This window comes from Mustela nigripes, chromosome 15 (assembly GCF_022355385.1).
Source record: "Mustela nigripes isolate SB6536 chromosome 15, MUSNIG.SB6536, whole genome shotgun sequence".
Classification (NCBI taxonomy): domain Eukaryota; kingdom Metazoa; phylum Chordata; class Mammalia; order Carnivora; family Mustelidae; genus Mustela; species Mustela nigripes.
Window position 1 is genome coordinate 8,978,947 of NC_081571.1, and position 14,525 is coordinate 8,993,471.

Sequence of the window (14,525 nt, forward strand, 5' to 3'; positions counted from 1 at the left end):
TGAATGAGAGGAATTTGTTGTACTTGAGGAATCCATTTTGCCTGGCTTTTATAACCAATTCTAGTGAATTTATACCCTTTATACCTATCGTAAAGGTAGTATTTTGCTCCCTATTTTCTTATCCTTATTAAATTGCAAAATCTGACTCCACTGTAGCATAAAGAAATACTTTGAACAAAAAACTGTTCAAGTAGAAATGCAGTTTCATTAGAATACTTGAGATCAGGCATTATCTTTCTCCTGCTGTAATAACACCTTGCTAACTCGTGCTAGCATGAAAGGATAATTATTAGACTTTACAAATTAGCAAATACATAGACTAGACAAAGAAAAAATATTTTTACCTCAAAAAATTATGCTAATTGTTTTTGGCAAGTATGCCCAATTTCAAAAGCTATTTGGTTTTTCTATTTTTGTTTTATTTTCTGTTTTATTTTGTTTGTTTGTTTGTGGCTCCTGTGCTCCATATGCAGCTTTGTATGTATTTCACAGATAAGGTAATGTTTGATCCATTTAAAAATTGCCAAAATTTTAGCTTACTTGATTTGAACTTGGAATGAAGCCCCTGGGTGGAATGAAGGTATAATAGGGAATGAAAAAATTGGGATGTGTCGGGTGGGAATATATATTTACAAGCAATATTCCATGATATTTTTAATGATAATTGATTTAGGAATTAATATGACTTATTAGGAAAAGAAAAGAAAGAAAAAACAGTCCCCACCAAGATAAAAATGCATTTTCTTTTGGAAAGAACCACTTTATTTTCCTCCTTTCTTTTTCTTTTCTCCTTTCCTTTTTTTTTCTTTTCTTTTTTTTTTTCTTTTTGTTTTAAAGATATTTGGGCTATAGGGTGTATATTTGCAGAACTACTAACGTCAGAACCAATATTTCACTGTCGACAAGAGGACATCAAAACTAGTAATCCTTATCACCATGACCAGCTGGACAGAATATTCAATGTAATGGGATTTCCTGCAGGTACACATTATGTTTTTGTTTTTGTTTTTAAATCACTGTTGTTTGAACTTAGTTATCTTCATTGGAAAGATGTGTATCTTTAGCTGATGAAATCTACTCTTACTCAATTCTTTATATTTATGGCTTGCATTAATCAAAGATCCTTAGAAATAGCAAAATTTATAGAGTTCACAAATTAGCATAAAGATATTTGTGGGCTTTCTGAATTTGAGGAGTATATTTTTGTTTCATTTTATTCTTTTGTTTTGTTTTGTTGTTTAATATTCGAAATGATAAAATATTTGTTATATCTGTATTAAAAGGTACCTTTAGTTCTTACAAATAAATTCAGTAGTATGTATTTTTGTCTGGCAGCACATATAATAATGCCAATACTTGGTATTTAAATACAAATTTTGAACATTATTTATATTTAGGGCACTATACAGAATCACATTATAGTAAATAACAGAATTTTTTACCCTGTAACTCTTGTCAGTAAGAACATTCTTTTAAGTGTTCTGTTAGAACAGCAACTTTGCTTACACTGATTGGCAGCAGGGAGAAAGTTGTTTAGGTGTCTCATCACAGGCGTCAGACCCCTTAGTTTTTCAGCGGTATCCCCATCCCTTGTTATGCCATGGCATGGTAGTTCATCAGTATCGAAAAACTCTGCTCAGAGGTCTAGCATAATGAAATTTTGCTTTAAAAAACCTACATAATATTGGCTAGTCAGGTATTTATTAGAAATTATTTCTTACTAGGAATTTTTATCAGGTCAGGGTAACTCAAGACTAATACAGAAATATCTGGGAGTTCTAATTTCACATTTCCTTGTAAGAGTGTTAACACAGATACTAACTTACTGCAGAATTGGTCAGTGGGTCTGTGAATACTGCTTTTTTGTGATGAGAAGTTTATTTATTCACTAAACATTTGAGTACTTGCCATGTGCCAGGCCTTGTGTTATGCATAAAATAATGTTGATATAACTGGCATGATTCTTGCCTTCTTGGAATTTGTATTGTACTACTTGAAGTAGAATGTTTAAATAATAGCTATGGTTTGAGTAGATGGAGAAGAATGGCCTTTTCTTCCCACTTCTGAATGTGTCCACCATTTCTAAGGCCTGAGAGAAAGGAATGTGGTTTACAAGGCAGTGGAAGAGGCGGGTGGCCTCTGCAAGAGGTGATTCTTAATGTATAGTTCAACAGTTAGGGGATGCTCAGATTATAAGAAAGTTGAAAAGCAGGCAGTAGGGTTTAGATTTAATGCACAAAAGAATGAGAATCCATGATAAGTTCTTGAGAACTAGTGACATTGTTTACGTTATATTTTAGAAAGATTAGTATGGTTGTGGTAGGTAAAACTCAATTAGAGAGAGGTAACTGAAGACAGGAAAGCCAGCTGTTTGCCTATATAGCAGTGCTCCAGGTGGAAAGTGATAAAAAAGATGGAGAATAAAGGACAAATACAGATTTTTTTATATGTAATTGAAGGAAAAGTAAAAGATTATCTCAGGATGTCTATCTTGAGAAATTAACAAAATAGAGAAGTTAGAGCAAGGAAATAATTGAGAAAATCTCATATGTATTTAGTTGACTTTACAGTGCGGTGTCTTTGGAGGCTAGTTGCACATCTCCGTGTAAGGAGATTGAAGGCAGATGTCTAAAGGTCATTGAAAAGCTAACAGTGCTATGAAGCTACCTGCTGTAGTCCTGCAGCTGGTGGTCTTTCAGGACAAGTCCATTGACCGTGATGAAGAAAACTAGCTAGTAGCACATGTTGTTGAGGCAACTCTAAGGCCAGCAAGCCAACTGAAACATTTTCTTCTTCATATAAGTAAGCTGGGGTTGTTAATGTTACTGAAACTTGCCAAGCCACCAGCAGACTTATTTGCATACTACTTATGTCCTACCCTGTTCTGTTCCAGACAGTTGTTGCTGCTTACATTGATCACTGCTGGAAAACAGTATATTTAATAAAGTGAACATAGGAGGTCCATGTTAAAAATAATGCATCTTAAAACTACAGAGGGGGGAGATTTGTCATTGAAGAGACTGGTTGCTGATGTAACCAAGACATTGAGTAGAAAGGGGGAAAAAGTGGTCCTACAAACAGAAATAGAAATATTTATTAATAACTTATTCCTCTCTACTTACAGAAATTGAGATAAATTATAGTAAATCACATAGAAAGTAAGCCCTAAAAAGATAAACTTATAGAGGTCTAATGCTATACAAGGGATGAGAATTGTATTTATAGGTCAAGATAAGATATTTACTATAGCTAGTCATTTATTTGAGGTCTGTGCTTTCATGGAGATTCAAAGTATATAAGACATGTGATGAAAATTGAGGTAACTTTTATTAAAATTCTTGAGAATAGGAACCTAGACAACATAAAATTTTATCAATATATTTCACAGATAAAGATTGGGAAGATATAAAAAAGATGCCTGAACATTCAACATTAATGAAAGATTTCAGAAGAAATACGTAAGTTGGAAAGAAAATAGACCTTTGTTGATTTCTGCTTTTCCAGAATCCTCTGTATCAAAGATTGAATACTCAATGGAATACTAAACATAAGCTTATTCTAATAAATACTTTTACTTCTTTACTTAATAAATATTTTATCTTTTAAGATATTTAAGTGATATAAAGAAGGTAAACAGCTAGTTTTAGCAGCTGATTTGGATATGAGAAAAAAAACTCTTTCCATATTTATTATTTTCTGGAAGCAAGCATCAGTGGAAAGGATCACAGCTGAAGCAGTCAGAAACTGAAATAAGCAACCTTGCTAGCCATCACTTGCCCACCCACCTGGATTGTATAGTCATTTTAATCACGTTTTCATAGAGAAGAAGGAATATTTCATTTCTTTATAATGCAAGATCAGAGCATTGGGAGAGGACAGTTTAAAGGCCTATAACAAATTTTTTAAAAATTTTAAATTTGTTTTAAACCTACTAGAAAGGCTGAATTAAATATTTGACCCATATGTTATTTAAGAGAATTGTTAAAATAACAGTCTTATAAAAAATGCTATTCAGTATATATTATTTATGAAATTATCTTGTGTTTTCTCAGTGGTATCCATTCATAAGTGACTAGTGTGAATATTGAATAAAATATGAAATTGAGCTAATGCTATGCCAATTATGCCATTTTCAATAAATATTCTTTATCGGTTGTGATTAAAATGATTGTTTGGAAAAACTTCAGCCAATGTAAAATTAACCTCAAAATCTCATATAGATATTTCATAGTATTTCTCTTTCAGGTATACCAACTGCAGCCTTATCAAGTATATGGAAAAACATAAAGTTAAACCAGATAGTAAAGCATTCCACTTGGTAAGCTTTAGAGAACAATAATAAAATTTTTTCCCTGGTTAGCTAACCAGAGGTGTTTTGGGGTCAGTTTATACGGTTATTTAACACTCTTAGAGTACTTTAATGGTAAATCCAGACATCTTGTTGCTGCTTATTAGTAAAGGCATGAAAACTTGTTTTTCCAAACCCATAACACGGTTTAACAGACTAATGTTTGGTTACATTAGGTTTTTTAAAGATAGTTATTGTACCAAGTCTGTCAAGAACATTTTTAAAATTACATTTATTGGTTTTCATCGATTTTTTTTTTAATTTCAACAATTTGAGAGAAGAATCTAAAAGAAAACCATCCCAGTACTCAGAAGTAACTTTTACAAATTATTTTGTATTTCAACTTTTTGAAAGATTATTTTTAAAAATTTTTAACTCCCAAGATACTCTTACAAACTTGGGTATTAGAAGTCCTTTGGTGATGGTGTGTATTAGTTGCTTTTTCTGGAAGAATATGAGATGCAGAATTTATTACTGTATAATGGAAAAATCATTTATTTTAGAATCTAAATGAATCCATGCACTATTGTAATTTATGACATTATAGTCAACTTTGCCAGCTTAAATTTGTTTACAGTAAAATTTCCATTTTTATATCATAACAATTAAAAATGATTCTGGGGGGTTTTTTAAAGTTATATAACATACAAAGGGGAAATTTCAGGGAGTAGGTTGTATTGTATTTGGCTTAAAATTCTTTTCGTCCTTTATTCTCAATATTTTTAAATGAGTTCATTAAGTGGGAATTTGTCTTAAAAGTACTGTATTTTCCTTGTTACAATAGCAGGCCACTTGCAAACACTTCATCTATTTTGTTTGTTTCTTCTCTGTCTTCTGCTTCTGCTTCTACGCCCTCTGTTTATTTTTATTTCATGTCACATATCATATATTTCATATCTTATCAGCAACTTTAAAAGCAAGGCCTAACCTATCTTATTGCCACACAATATATTATTATCCAAATAATGGTTTCTTATAATGTACTTATAACAGGACCCAAACAGGAAGGTAAGTTAGAGCCTTATTTATTCTAATAAAATAATGATAATAGTGGTAGGCCCAGAGTCACAATTCAGGGGACTTGCTCTTACTTACCCCCAACTTGCTGCTATTCAGTGTAGTCTGCAGTGATTCTCACAACCATCACCACTGAAATCCCAGAGATATATTTCCCTTGCAGCTTAGTTGCTTGTTTTTACCACAGTGACCTATCTTGTGTAGACCCATCTGAAAGCTCTAATGTAACTCCATTAAAACTGTTGAGCATTTTAAATGGCAAACCCATGCTTTTCTTTTCACCTCTAAAATTAAAGTTGTGCTTCCACTGAAATATCGGATCATCATAATTAAATTTAAATCTTCCCATCCCAGCATTTCCTCTGTGTTTTTAAATACTTTATGTCTGTCCTCTGATTGTGTTCTCCCATCAAGTCTCAATGCATCTGTTGGTTTTCTTTTTTTTTCTTTTTCTTTTATTTTATTTATTTATTTGACAGAGAGAGATCACAAGTAGGCAGAGAGGCAGGCAGAGAGAGAGAGGAGGAAGCAGGCTCCCTGCTGAGCAGAGAGCCCAGGACCCTGGGATCATGACCTGAGCCGAAGGCAGAGGCTTTAACCCACTGAGCCACCCAGGTGCCCCCATCTGTTGGTTTTCAAGTGCGATCCTGGTCCTTAGCAGTAGAATCCCCAGGGAACTTGGTAGAAAGGCCACTCCTCAGACTCCTGCACAGATATCCCAGAGCTCTGGGAGTGGGGCCTAGCAGTCGGCTTTGAGAGGTGCTCCTGGGGTACTTCTGATGTACTCTGAAGTCTGAAAACCACCACATTAGATCAAAGAGGATAAGCTGAGAGACCACTATTTAGATAAGCTCTTAAATCACCTACTAAAATCAAATGTTCTAAAATAAATAAAAATAAATCAAATATTCTAGTTCATAAAGTCTTAAGTGAACTATGTTTTAATGAAAAAATTCTGAATTTTCACATTAGCGTGACATTTCTGTAGGTAGCAAAATAATTAAAATAATACTAATAATGGCAGCTAACACATACTGCTTTCTTTGTGTTAGGTATCACTAGACTTGCTTTCCATGTATTTCCTCATTTAATTTTGAAAACAAACCTATGGTAGTAGGCGCTATTTCTAATCTCCGTTTGACAAATGAGGTTACAGAGAGAGTAAGCAACTTGTCCGAAGTCATTCAGCTAATAAATGTCAGGTGAAGACTTGAACCCAAGCAGTACCTTTAAGTCTCCATTCATAATCCCTCTGTACTAAACAAGTTCTGTATCAAGCATCATATTTATTTAGACTAGGATAGCCCGGGCCAGGAGAACTTTCTCTGATGATCTGCACTGTCCAGTAGGGAGCACATAAGCCACCTGTGGCTCTTGAACTCTGCAATTGTATCTGATATGAATGAGAAATTGATTTTTTAAGCTTAATTTGGTTTTAGTTAAGTTGGTTTTAAATCTAAATAGCCACATGTGGCTAGTGTATTATTTGTGCTATAATAATTTTCCCCTTAATAGAAAAGGAATAGAAAATAAAGATTTGAGTCCTGTTTTAAATTGTACAAAGCACTTTGCAAAATGTAGATAATTAATTTAGAGTAAGAAGTAGGTTTAGTAGCCTCTTATAGGAGAACCAAGTAAGATCCTGATTATTAGAACAACTAAATGTGAATTACTACATCAAATGTAATAGTCAAGTTTTTCCTGTTGTTAATTTGGGGGAATAAATACCCTTCAGATTGTGCTGTTTTCATCAAAAAGCATATACGTTCCACATATGCCCAAGGATATAAAACTATGAGAAGTAACGCAGTAATGTTTTTATGATTTATGGTTTCAGCTTCAGAAGTTACTTACCATGGACCCAATAAAGCGAATTACCTCAGAACAGGCTATGCAGGATCCCTATTTCTTAGAAGATCCACTTCCTACATCAGAGTAAGTGATCAATGTGTTAACTCACCAGCATGGTAGAATTTTTTGGAGCACGATTGTTTGAGTTGTCATCTCCAAGTTGCCACTCCTCCTACCTGGGGACCCAGGGAAATCCCAATGACAAGCAAAAACTGAGTTCTGATGACTGAGGTATCATTTCAGGCTTTTAGAGGTAAGAGGCACTCCTGTTCCTATATTCCTTAATGAAACATGGCCAGCCTGGGCTTCAGTGGGGCACCAGGTACACAGTGGCGGGTTGTTTATGTGTGCTGTGGCGCACTCAGACTCACGGAGATTGTCCGCTGCTTGCAATTACAGTTTTATGTTTCAATGGCAAATTCCATTCCCAAATAAATTTGTGTTTCCCGTGTCATCTTTTATATGTAGAAGGGAGAGTTAAAAAAAATTGTGTTCAAATAGTGACATTTCCTCTGGAGTCTATATTTGGGTTGTAATAATAAAAGAGTGAGGCCGGAATAAAAGAAAATTGAGTCATATTTGATGATTATTGATTATTTTTATACAATGAAATCCCTCCCATGGCCTGCTGTAATGTCACTGATTAGAAGAAAAGATTCATCTTGTCACAGTTGCGCAGTTGAAAGGTACTTATTCTAAAAATATGGAAAAAAAAATCTGTCTTGAAAGAATAAAATGAAGAATCTGAAATATTGATTGGCATGCCAGAAATCATTTTTCTTTTTTCTCCTGAGCAGTGTTTTTGCCGGTTGTCAAATCCCTTACCCAAAACGAGAATTTTTAACAGAAGAAGAACCTGATGACAAAGGAGACAAAGTAAGTATTAAAGTACATTTGGCTGCTTCTTGTTTTGTTCAATGCCACGGTAACATTTTCTTGTTTGTATTTGGTTCTCCTTCTGAGTTGAACTTTATTTTTCTATTTAACCAATTGAGAAGAACCAGCAGCAGCAGCAGGGCAATAACCATACTAATGGAACTGGTCACCCAGGGAATCAAGACAGCAGTCATACACAGGGACCCCCATTGAAAAAAGTGAGAGTTGTTCCTCCTACCACTACCTCAGGTGGACTAATCATGACCTCAGACTATCAGGTATTTCCAGTTTATTTTGTACTTACTTGACATATCAGTATTTGTATATGGGTTTGTGACCTTTGGAAAATGCAGTATAACTAAGAAAATGCTGACCAGCAGCATGCGTGGCCTAGCATGCTGACCTTTATGTACCTGGGGAAATATGTTGACCTGAGTGTTACTGACATGGAAAAGTACTGACTCTGGTACAGAACAGGGTACTTACTGACTTTTGAATTAGACAGACCTGGAATGATCAAACTTAAGTTATGCCATTTATTAACTGTGTGACCTTGGACAAATAATATAACATTTCCTGGCTTTAGTTTTTCATCTGTAAATGAGCCTGGCCAAGCCTTACTTATAGATGTAATAGGAGTAGATGTAATAAATCCTAGCCCCCTGATTTGTGGTAGGAGCTCAATCAAGGCTGTTTACAGTATACCAGGAATGATTAAGAACACAGGCTTTCAGGGGTTCCTGGGTAGTTCAGTCAGTTCAGTGTCTGCCTTTGGCTCAGGTCATGGTCCCGGGGTCCTGGGATAAAGCCCTGAGTTGGACTCCCTGCTCAGCAGAGGGTCCTTCTCCTTCTCCCTCTGCACTACCTCCCACCCCCCGTCCCAGCCTGTGGCCTCTCTTGCTTGCTCTCTCTCAAGTAAATAAATAATATCTTTAAAAACAACAACAAAAAAACAGACTTTCAGATCCCAGCCGCTGGCTTTGGGTAACCTTGAGTAAGTAATTCAGATGTTCTCAGTTTCCTTATTTGCAGAAGTGGTTGATGGCAAGTATGAGGTGGAGCTAAGGATTAAATGAGAGGACATATGCTAAGGCACAGCGGCTAGCCTGCTGTAGTGCTTAACAGAGGGTACCACTTTTTTGTCTGCTTTTATTACCATTACCATCATTAAAATTCTTAGTAGCATTCATAGTACACATTAAGCACTTCTTAAGTGGTGATGGTGGTGCTAGTGATGACTGTAATAATAAGAGCTTGTTGGGTGCTTACTATGCCAGCTTTTATACCAAGCATGAAACCTACATATTTCCTTTGATCGCTGTGGTAACCCTGTGAGGTTAGGGTGATCATTGTCATTCCAGAGATGCTCAGAGAAGTGAGGTAACTTCCACGTGTTCACCTGAGCTGGGGGTAGACCCAGGACACAGGCTTAGATCTCACAACCAAGACTGCTCCGTTGTCTGCTTGTGGATCCCCTCACGTGGCATTGCCATTTTCTTTGCAGGAAGACCACTTGGAAAATCATATACCACCTCCCTGCATATTCTAATATTGCCAGCTCACCTGGGTCTCAGTGTGGGAGGAAACTGGAAACTGGACCAAGTAAAGTTATTTACCTACTGAAAGAGAAAAGGAGATCTTACTAAACTAATAAGGTTCCCAGAGCCTGCTATGACCCTTCAGAAATGAGATCTTAACTCTTTGCTTTGGTTAAGGAAAGGTCCAATCTACCAAACCATAGAAATTCTTGTCTGCCTGGGTAGTAAATAACTCTTTTCTGGGAAACTAAACAAGGAAATCAAGGACAGACATCTCTGGGGGCTCTTGTTTGTTCCAGCATCTTTTTGTCCCTATCCGGGTGGGAAAAGTACATCCCTCTTGGCTCAAGAATGTGTTTGCTTGCTAAGGTGATGGCATCCTTGGAATGAAGCAGGGCAGTGCTCGGACCTTTGCTATTGAAACCAAGAAAATTGCTGTGCTTCTTTGTTTCTTGATGTTATCATCTGATGGTTGGTTTTTGTAGTGACTATAATTTCATGTGTTTACTCTTTTTAAAATGTTATTTTGCTAGAGTTGGTAGAATTTAGAATTATACGATTTATTGAATGTGCTTTGAAAGAAGGAGGTAGTAAATTATGGTTAATAAGTTATTGTGTTTGTCTTGGGAGCTAATAATAAGAGAGAGAGGTGCAGGAAGGGAATAATAGATCAAAATCACAGGACTCAACTCTATCTCTGTTCTTTCCCTTTGTGCAGTTTTTAGAATTGAGAATAACATTGTTCTTACGTTTCTATAATTATAAACTTAATTTTGTATATAACTTGTTGCAGAAAATAAAATTCATTAAAGGGCATAAAAATATTTAATGCCTAAGAAAATGATTCTGCAGTACCATTTCTTGTCCTGTTCATTTTTATTCTTTAGTCACACATGTACTGGGAGCCTTCTGTTGAAGAAACCAGCATGTAAATTAGCTTTGAATGTCTTCGTGTATATATCATTAAGTTCACGTATAAACATCTCAAGCAAATTAATTATTACTTATCAGGTGGTTACAAAACAGCTTAAAAAGGGGATTACTGCTATAGAAAAACAATGAACTGCACAGCAGAGTCATGAGACTCAGCTTAGTATTATTTACCGGTAATACTTCTGACCTTAGCTGACATTAAAAGATTGGGGGTTTTTGTCATTTTTATTCTAAAGCTAGTACATGGCTTGAGACTTTTAGATTCTTACTGCATCTAAATAAATGACTTTGCAAACCTAAGCCTCACCAGCTTGGGATGGAGCCAACTCTTAGAAACACCTGACTCTGCTTCCTCGCTCATTCTTTTGCAGCGTTCCAATCCACATGCTGCCTATCCCAACCCTGGACCAAGCACATCACAGCCACAGAGCAGCATGGGATACTCAGCTACCTCCCAGCAGCCTCCACAGTACTCACATCAGACACACCGGTACTGAGCTGCGCTGGAATGTTGTCGATGCACTGTTGCTAGTGCTGCAGGACTGACGGTGCAGCTCTCTGCGGGAACCTGGTATGGGCCATGGGAATGTACTGTACACCCACATCCTCAAACTGTCCGGTAGCCAAGTTCCACCACTTTTCACAGACCGGGGTAGTGGCTTCCAAGTTGTACCTGTTTTGGAGTTAGACTTGAAAGAAAGTGCTAGCACAGTTTGTGTTGTGGATTTGCTACTTCCATAGTTTACTTGACATGGTTCAGACTGACCAATGCATTTTTTTCAGTGACAGTCTGTAGCAGTTGAAGCTGTGAAATGTGCTAGGGGCGAGCATTTGTCGTTGTATGTGGTGAATTCTTTCAGTGTAACAACATTATCTGACCAATAGTACACACACACACACACACACACACACACACACACAAAAGTTTAACTGGTACTTGAAACATACAGTATATGTTAACTCAACAAAATAACCAAGACTCAAAGTGAGATTATTTTGGTACACCTTTCATTTTAGTGTCTTATCAGTGGGTTGATTCATTTTCTACATTAATCAGTGTTTTTCGACCAAGGCTATTGCTTGGGTTTTTTTGAAAGTACAAAAACCACATAGTTTTTCCAGAAAGGTTTCAAAACTCCCAAAGATTAATTTCCAACTTATAAGTTTGTTTTTATTTTCAATCTATGACTTGACTGGTATTAAAGCTGCTATTTGATAGTAATTAAATATGTTGTCATTGATATAAACCTGTTTGGTTCGGCAAACAAACTGAAATGATTGTCATAGACAGTGTTTTATTTTTCCTGTTGGTGTTGCTGATTAGTGAGCATGCTTTAAGATGAAAAAAGCATGAATGATAACTTCCTCTGAAAGGTGCGGCATCCCATTCAGATATTTTGTCCTGATTTTAAAGCTGGTTGGTGTAGTGCTATTAAAATTTTGTTCAGTTAATTTTCCTTTTTAAAACTTGTTCGCACGTTGTTTAGGGTGCCCTTACTTCAGCAAAGGAGAAGGAGTAGGAGAGCCTTAGAATTTTTGAGGAAAAAAAAAAAACCTATAACATACAATGTACTGTATCAAACTATTTTACATGAATGACACAAGTATTCTGAATTTAAAAAAAAATTGAACATTGTTAAAAACAAGGTGTTATGTAATAAATTTATTTTTCATAAATCAAAATATGAAGTTGGCTCTATTTTTATATACACATAGGTGTTTTAAAGTACTCCTTAACAAGTGGCCTCTAACTAAATCTCTTCAGTTGTTTTCCTTTTTTTAAAGATTTTATTTATTTATTTGACAAAGAGAGAGAGAGAGATCACAAGTAGTCAGAGAGGCAAGCGGGAGGTGGGGGGGTGGGGAGCAGGCTCCCTGCTGAGCACAGAGCCCGACGTGGGGCTCGATCCCAGGACCCCGAGATCACGACCCAAGCCCAAGGCAGAGGCTTTAACCCACTGAGCCACCCAGGTGCCCCTCAGTTGTTTTCCTTAGTAATGTCTATATATCCTGCCTCCGGAGTGGAGTGGAGTAATGACTTATGATTTAGATATGGATTCTTTACTCTGCTGCACTGTAATAGAAGATGTCAACTAGACTACCTTTCTGATTGAAAGAATTATGATGAGCCTTCCATTTCTAGAATAAAGTCTAATTCAGTATGCTGAGAACAATTTGTTTTAGCCCAAATAATTATTTTTCCTCTCTCCTTCAGCACAAAACAGAGCAGATTTTAAAAGCTAACATAGTTTTTTTCTTAAAAAGTCAGCTCATTCCTTTAAAAATTCTAAAAAACATTTGAAGAACTGAGGAATTCCAATCCCGATAGCCCTATCACAGTAAGAACAATTCAGGAGCCAAATTGGCATTTCTGCGTTCTCTCTCCCCCCGCCACAGCTCCTCCACACAGCGTGAGGATCTGATCCTAGAGCTCTGTCCTCAGCACCTTTAGGAGATCCCCTCTGGCCACGGACTGAGTGGGTCTTACCTAACCATGTCTTCTTATTTCCCGCCACTCAGATTGTCTTCTGTTTTGCCTCCTACCTTTGATACAGTGACTTCCAGCCTTCATGGGCATGAAGATCATCCGCAATTTGTTTTCCCTGGATCTAGTCCCAGAGGACAGTTTGGGGGAGTGGGGAGGGACATGGAATCTTCATTTTTAACAAGCTCCTCAGTTGGTTCTGATGTAGAAGTCTGAGGAATACACAGGGAGAACACCTCCAAGCTGGTCTGAAGGTTGAGCAAACAGCAACATTTCAGTCAGTGGCTTGGAGAGAGGGCTGCCCTGTTGACAACCCACCTTCTCCTGCATAAATTTCAGAAAGCAAAACCCATTACCACAAATTCCGCTATAAATGTTGGAAACTCCTAGGGCTCAGTTCTCTGATTTTTAAATTTATCAACCTCCTTTCTTGGCGTGCTCTGTCCAGTCTCGAGGAATTCAGCATGTTGGGGACTATCAAATTTATATATACAGACTATTTCATATATAGTTCCTGATTCATATATTTAATTGCATCTGTGACACATAGACAAATAACATACCCAAAGCAACCACCATCCTCCAGCGCATTCCTTGGTCTTTTTCTCTACATTGCGCCCACCACCTATTTTTTGACCATTTTCTGTCTCTTCCCTATAGAATGGAAGCTTTGTAAAAGGATCCCTGTTCCATCTCAGCCTCTCCTCTTTCCATTTGCTCCCAGGTGGTCTCACCCAGGCTCAGGACTTGTGTAGGCTGATGGTTGCCAGATTTCCCATCCTGACCTACCTGCTGTATCTGACTCATTATTGAAGATGGGTTCTAGACTGAAGACATCCAAAGAGGACTCCTGGCTCTGCCACCCCCCCTGCTCCTTTTACAGACTTAGCCGTCCCAGTGACTCAGTGACTAGGAACCCCCTCCCTCCCAGTCATCCAAGCCACACAGAAACCTTGGCATCATCCCCTCTCCCCACACTATATCCATTCTCCATGCAAATCTTGGGTGCTTTCCCTTTCTATCCCCAACCGAACTGCCCTCACCACCTTTACTGTGTCACCCTGTGCCAAACCACAGCCATCCATCTCTTCCCTGGACTTTTTTTTTTTTTTTTTTTTAAGATTTTGTTTATTTATTTGACAGAGAGAGACACAGCGAGAGAAGGAACACAAACAGAGGGAGAGGGAGAAGCAGGCTTCCCGCCAAGCAGGGAACTCGATTCGGGGCTCCCTCCCAGGTCCCCAGGATCACGACTCAAGTCAAAGGCAGACACTTAATGACTGAGCCACCCAGGTGCCCCTCTTCCCTGGACTCTTACACAAGCTTCCTGCCTGTTTCCACCCTAAACTCCCTCAGCGTCCCCACACCCCCGACACATACACAGAGCAGTCTAAGTGAAGATTTTAACACAGCTCATGGGCCTCCCCTGCTCTCATCCCTCCAGTGCTTCTGGCTCAGTGAAAGCCAGGCAAGTCCC

General features: G+C 37.4%; 1 protein-coding gene across 3 annotated transcripts in view; it reads left to right on the forward strand.

The window, feature by feature from the left end:
- Nucleotides 1-12,240, forward strand: part of CDK8 (cyclin dependent kinase 8) — a 138,986-nt gene extending 126,746 nt beyond the window's left edge. For 2 of the 3 annotated variants that reach the window (XM_059377728.1, XM_059377731.1), the window contains 7 exons: nucleotides 838-981; nucleotides 3,389-3,458; nucleotides 4,246-4,318; nucleotides 7,203-7,300; nucleotides 8,014-8,092; nucleotides 8,212-8,370; nucleotides 10,935-12,240. In XM_059377728.1, coding sequence (XP_059233711.1) covers nucleotides 838-981; nucleotides 3,389-3,458; nucleotides 4,246-4,318; nucleotides 7,203-7,300; nucleotides 8,014-8,092; nucleotides 8,212-8,370; nucleotides 10,935-11,060 — 749 coding nt within the window. In that variant the 3' untranslated portion in view covers nucleotides 11,061-12,240. The remainder of the gene's footprint in view (nucleotides 1-837; nucleotides 982-3,388; nucleotides 3,459-4,245; nucleotides 4,319-7,202; nucleotides 7,301-8,013; nucleotides 8,093-8,211; nucleotides 8,371-10,934) is intronic. The other variant, XM_059377729.1, reaches the window with a different exon arrangement.
- Nucleotides 12,241-14,525: the final 2,285 nt, after the last annotated feature.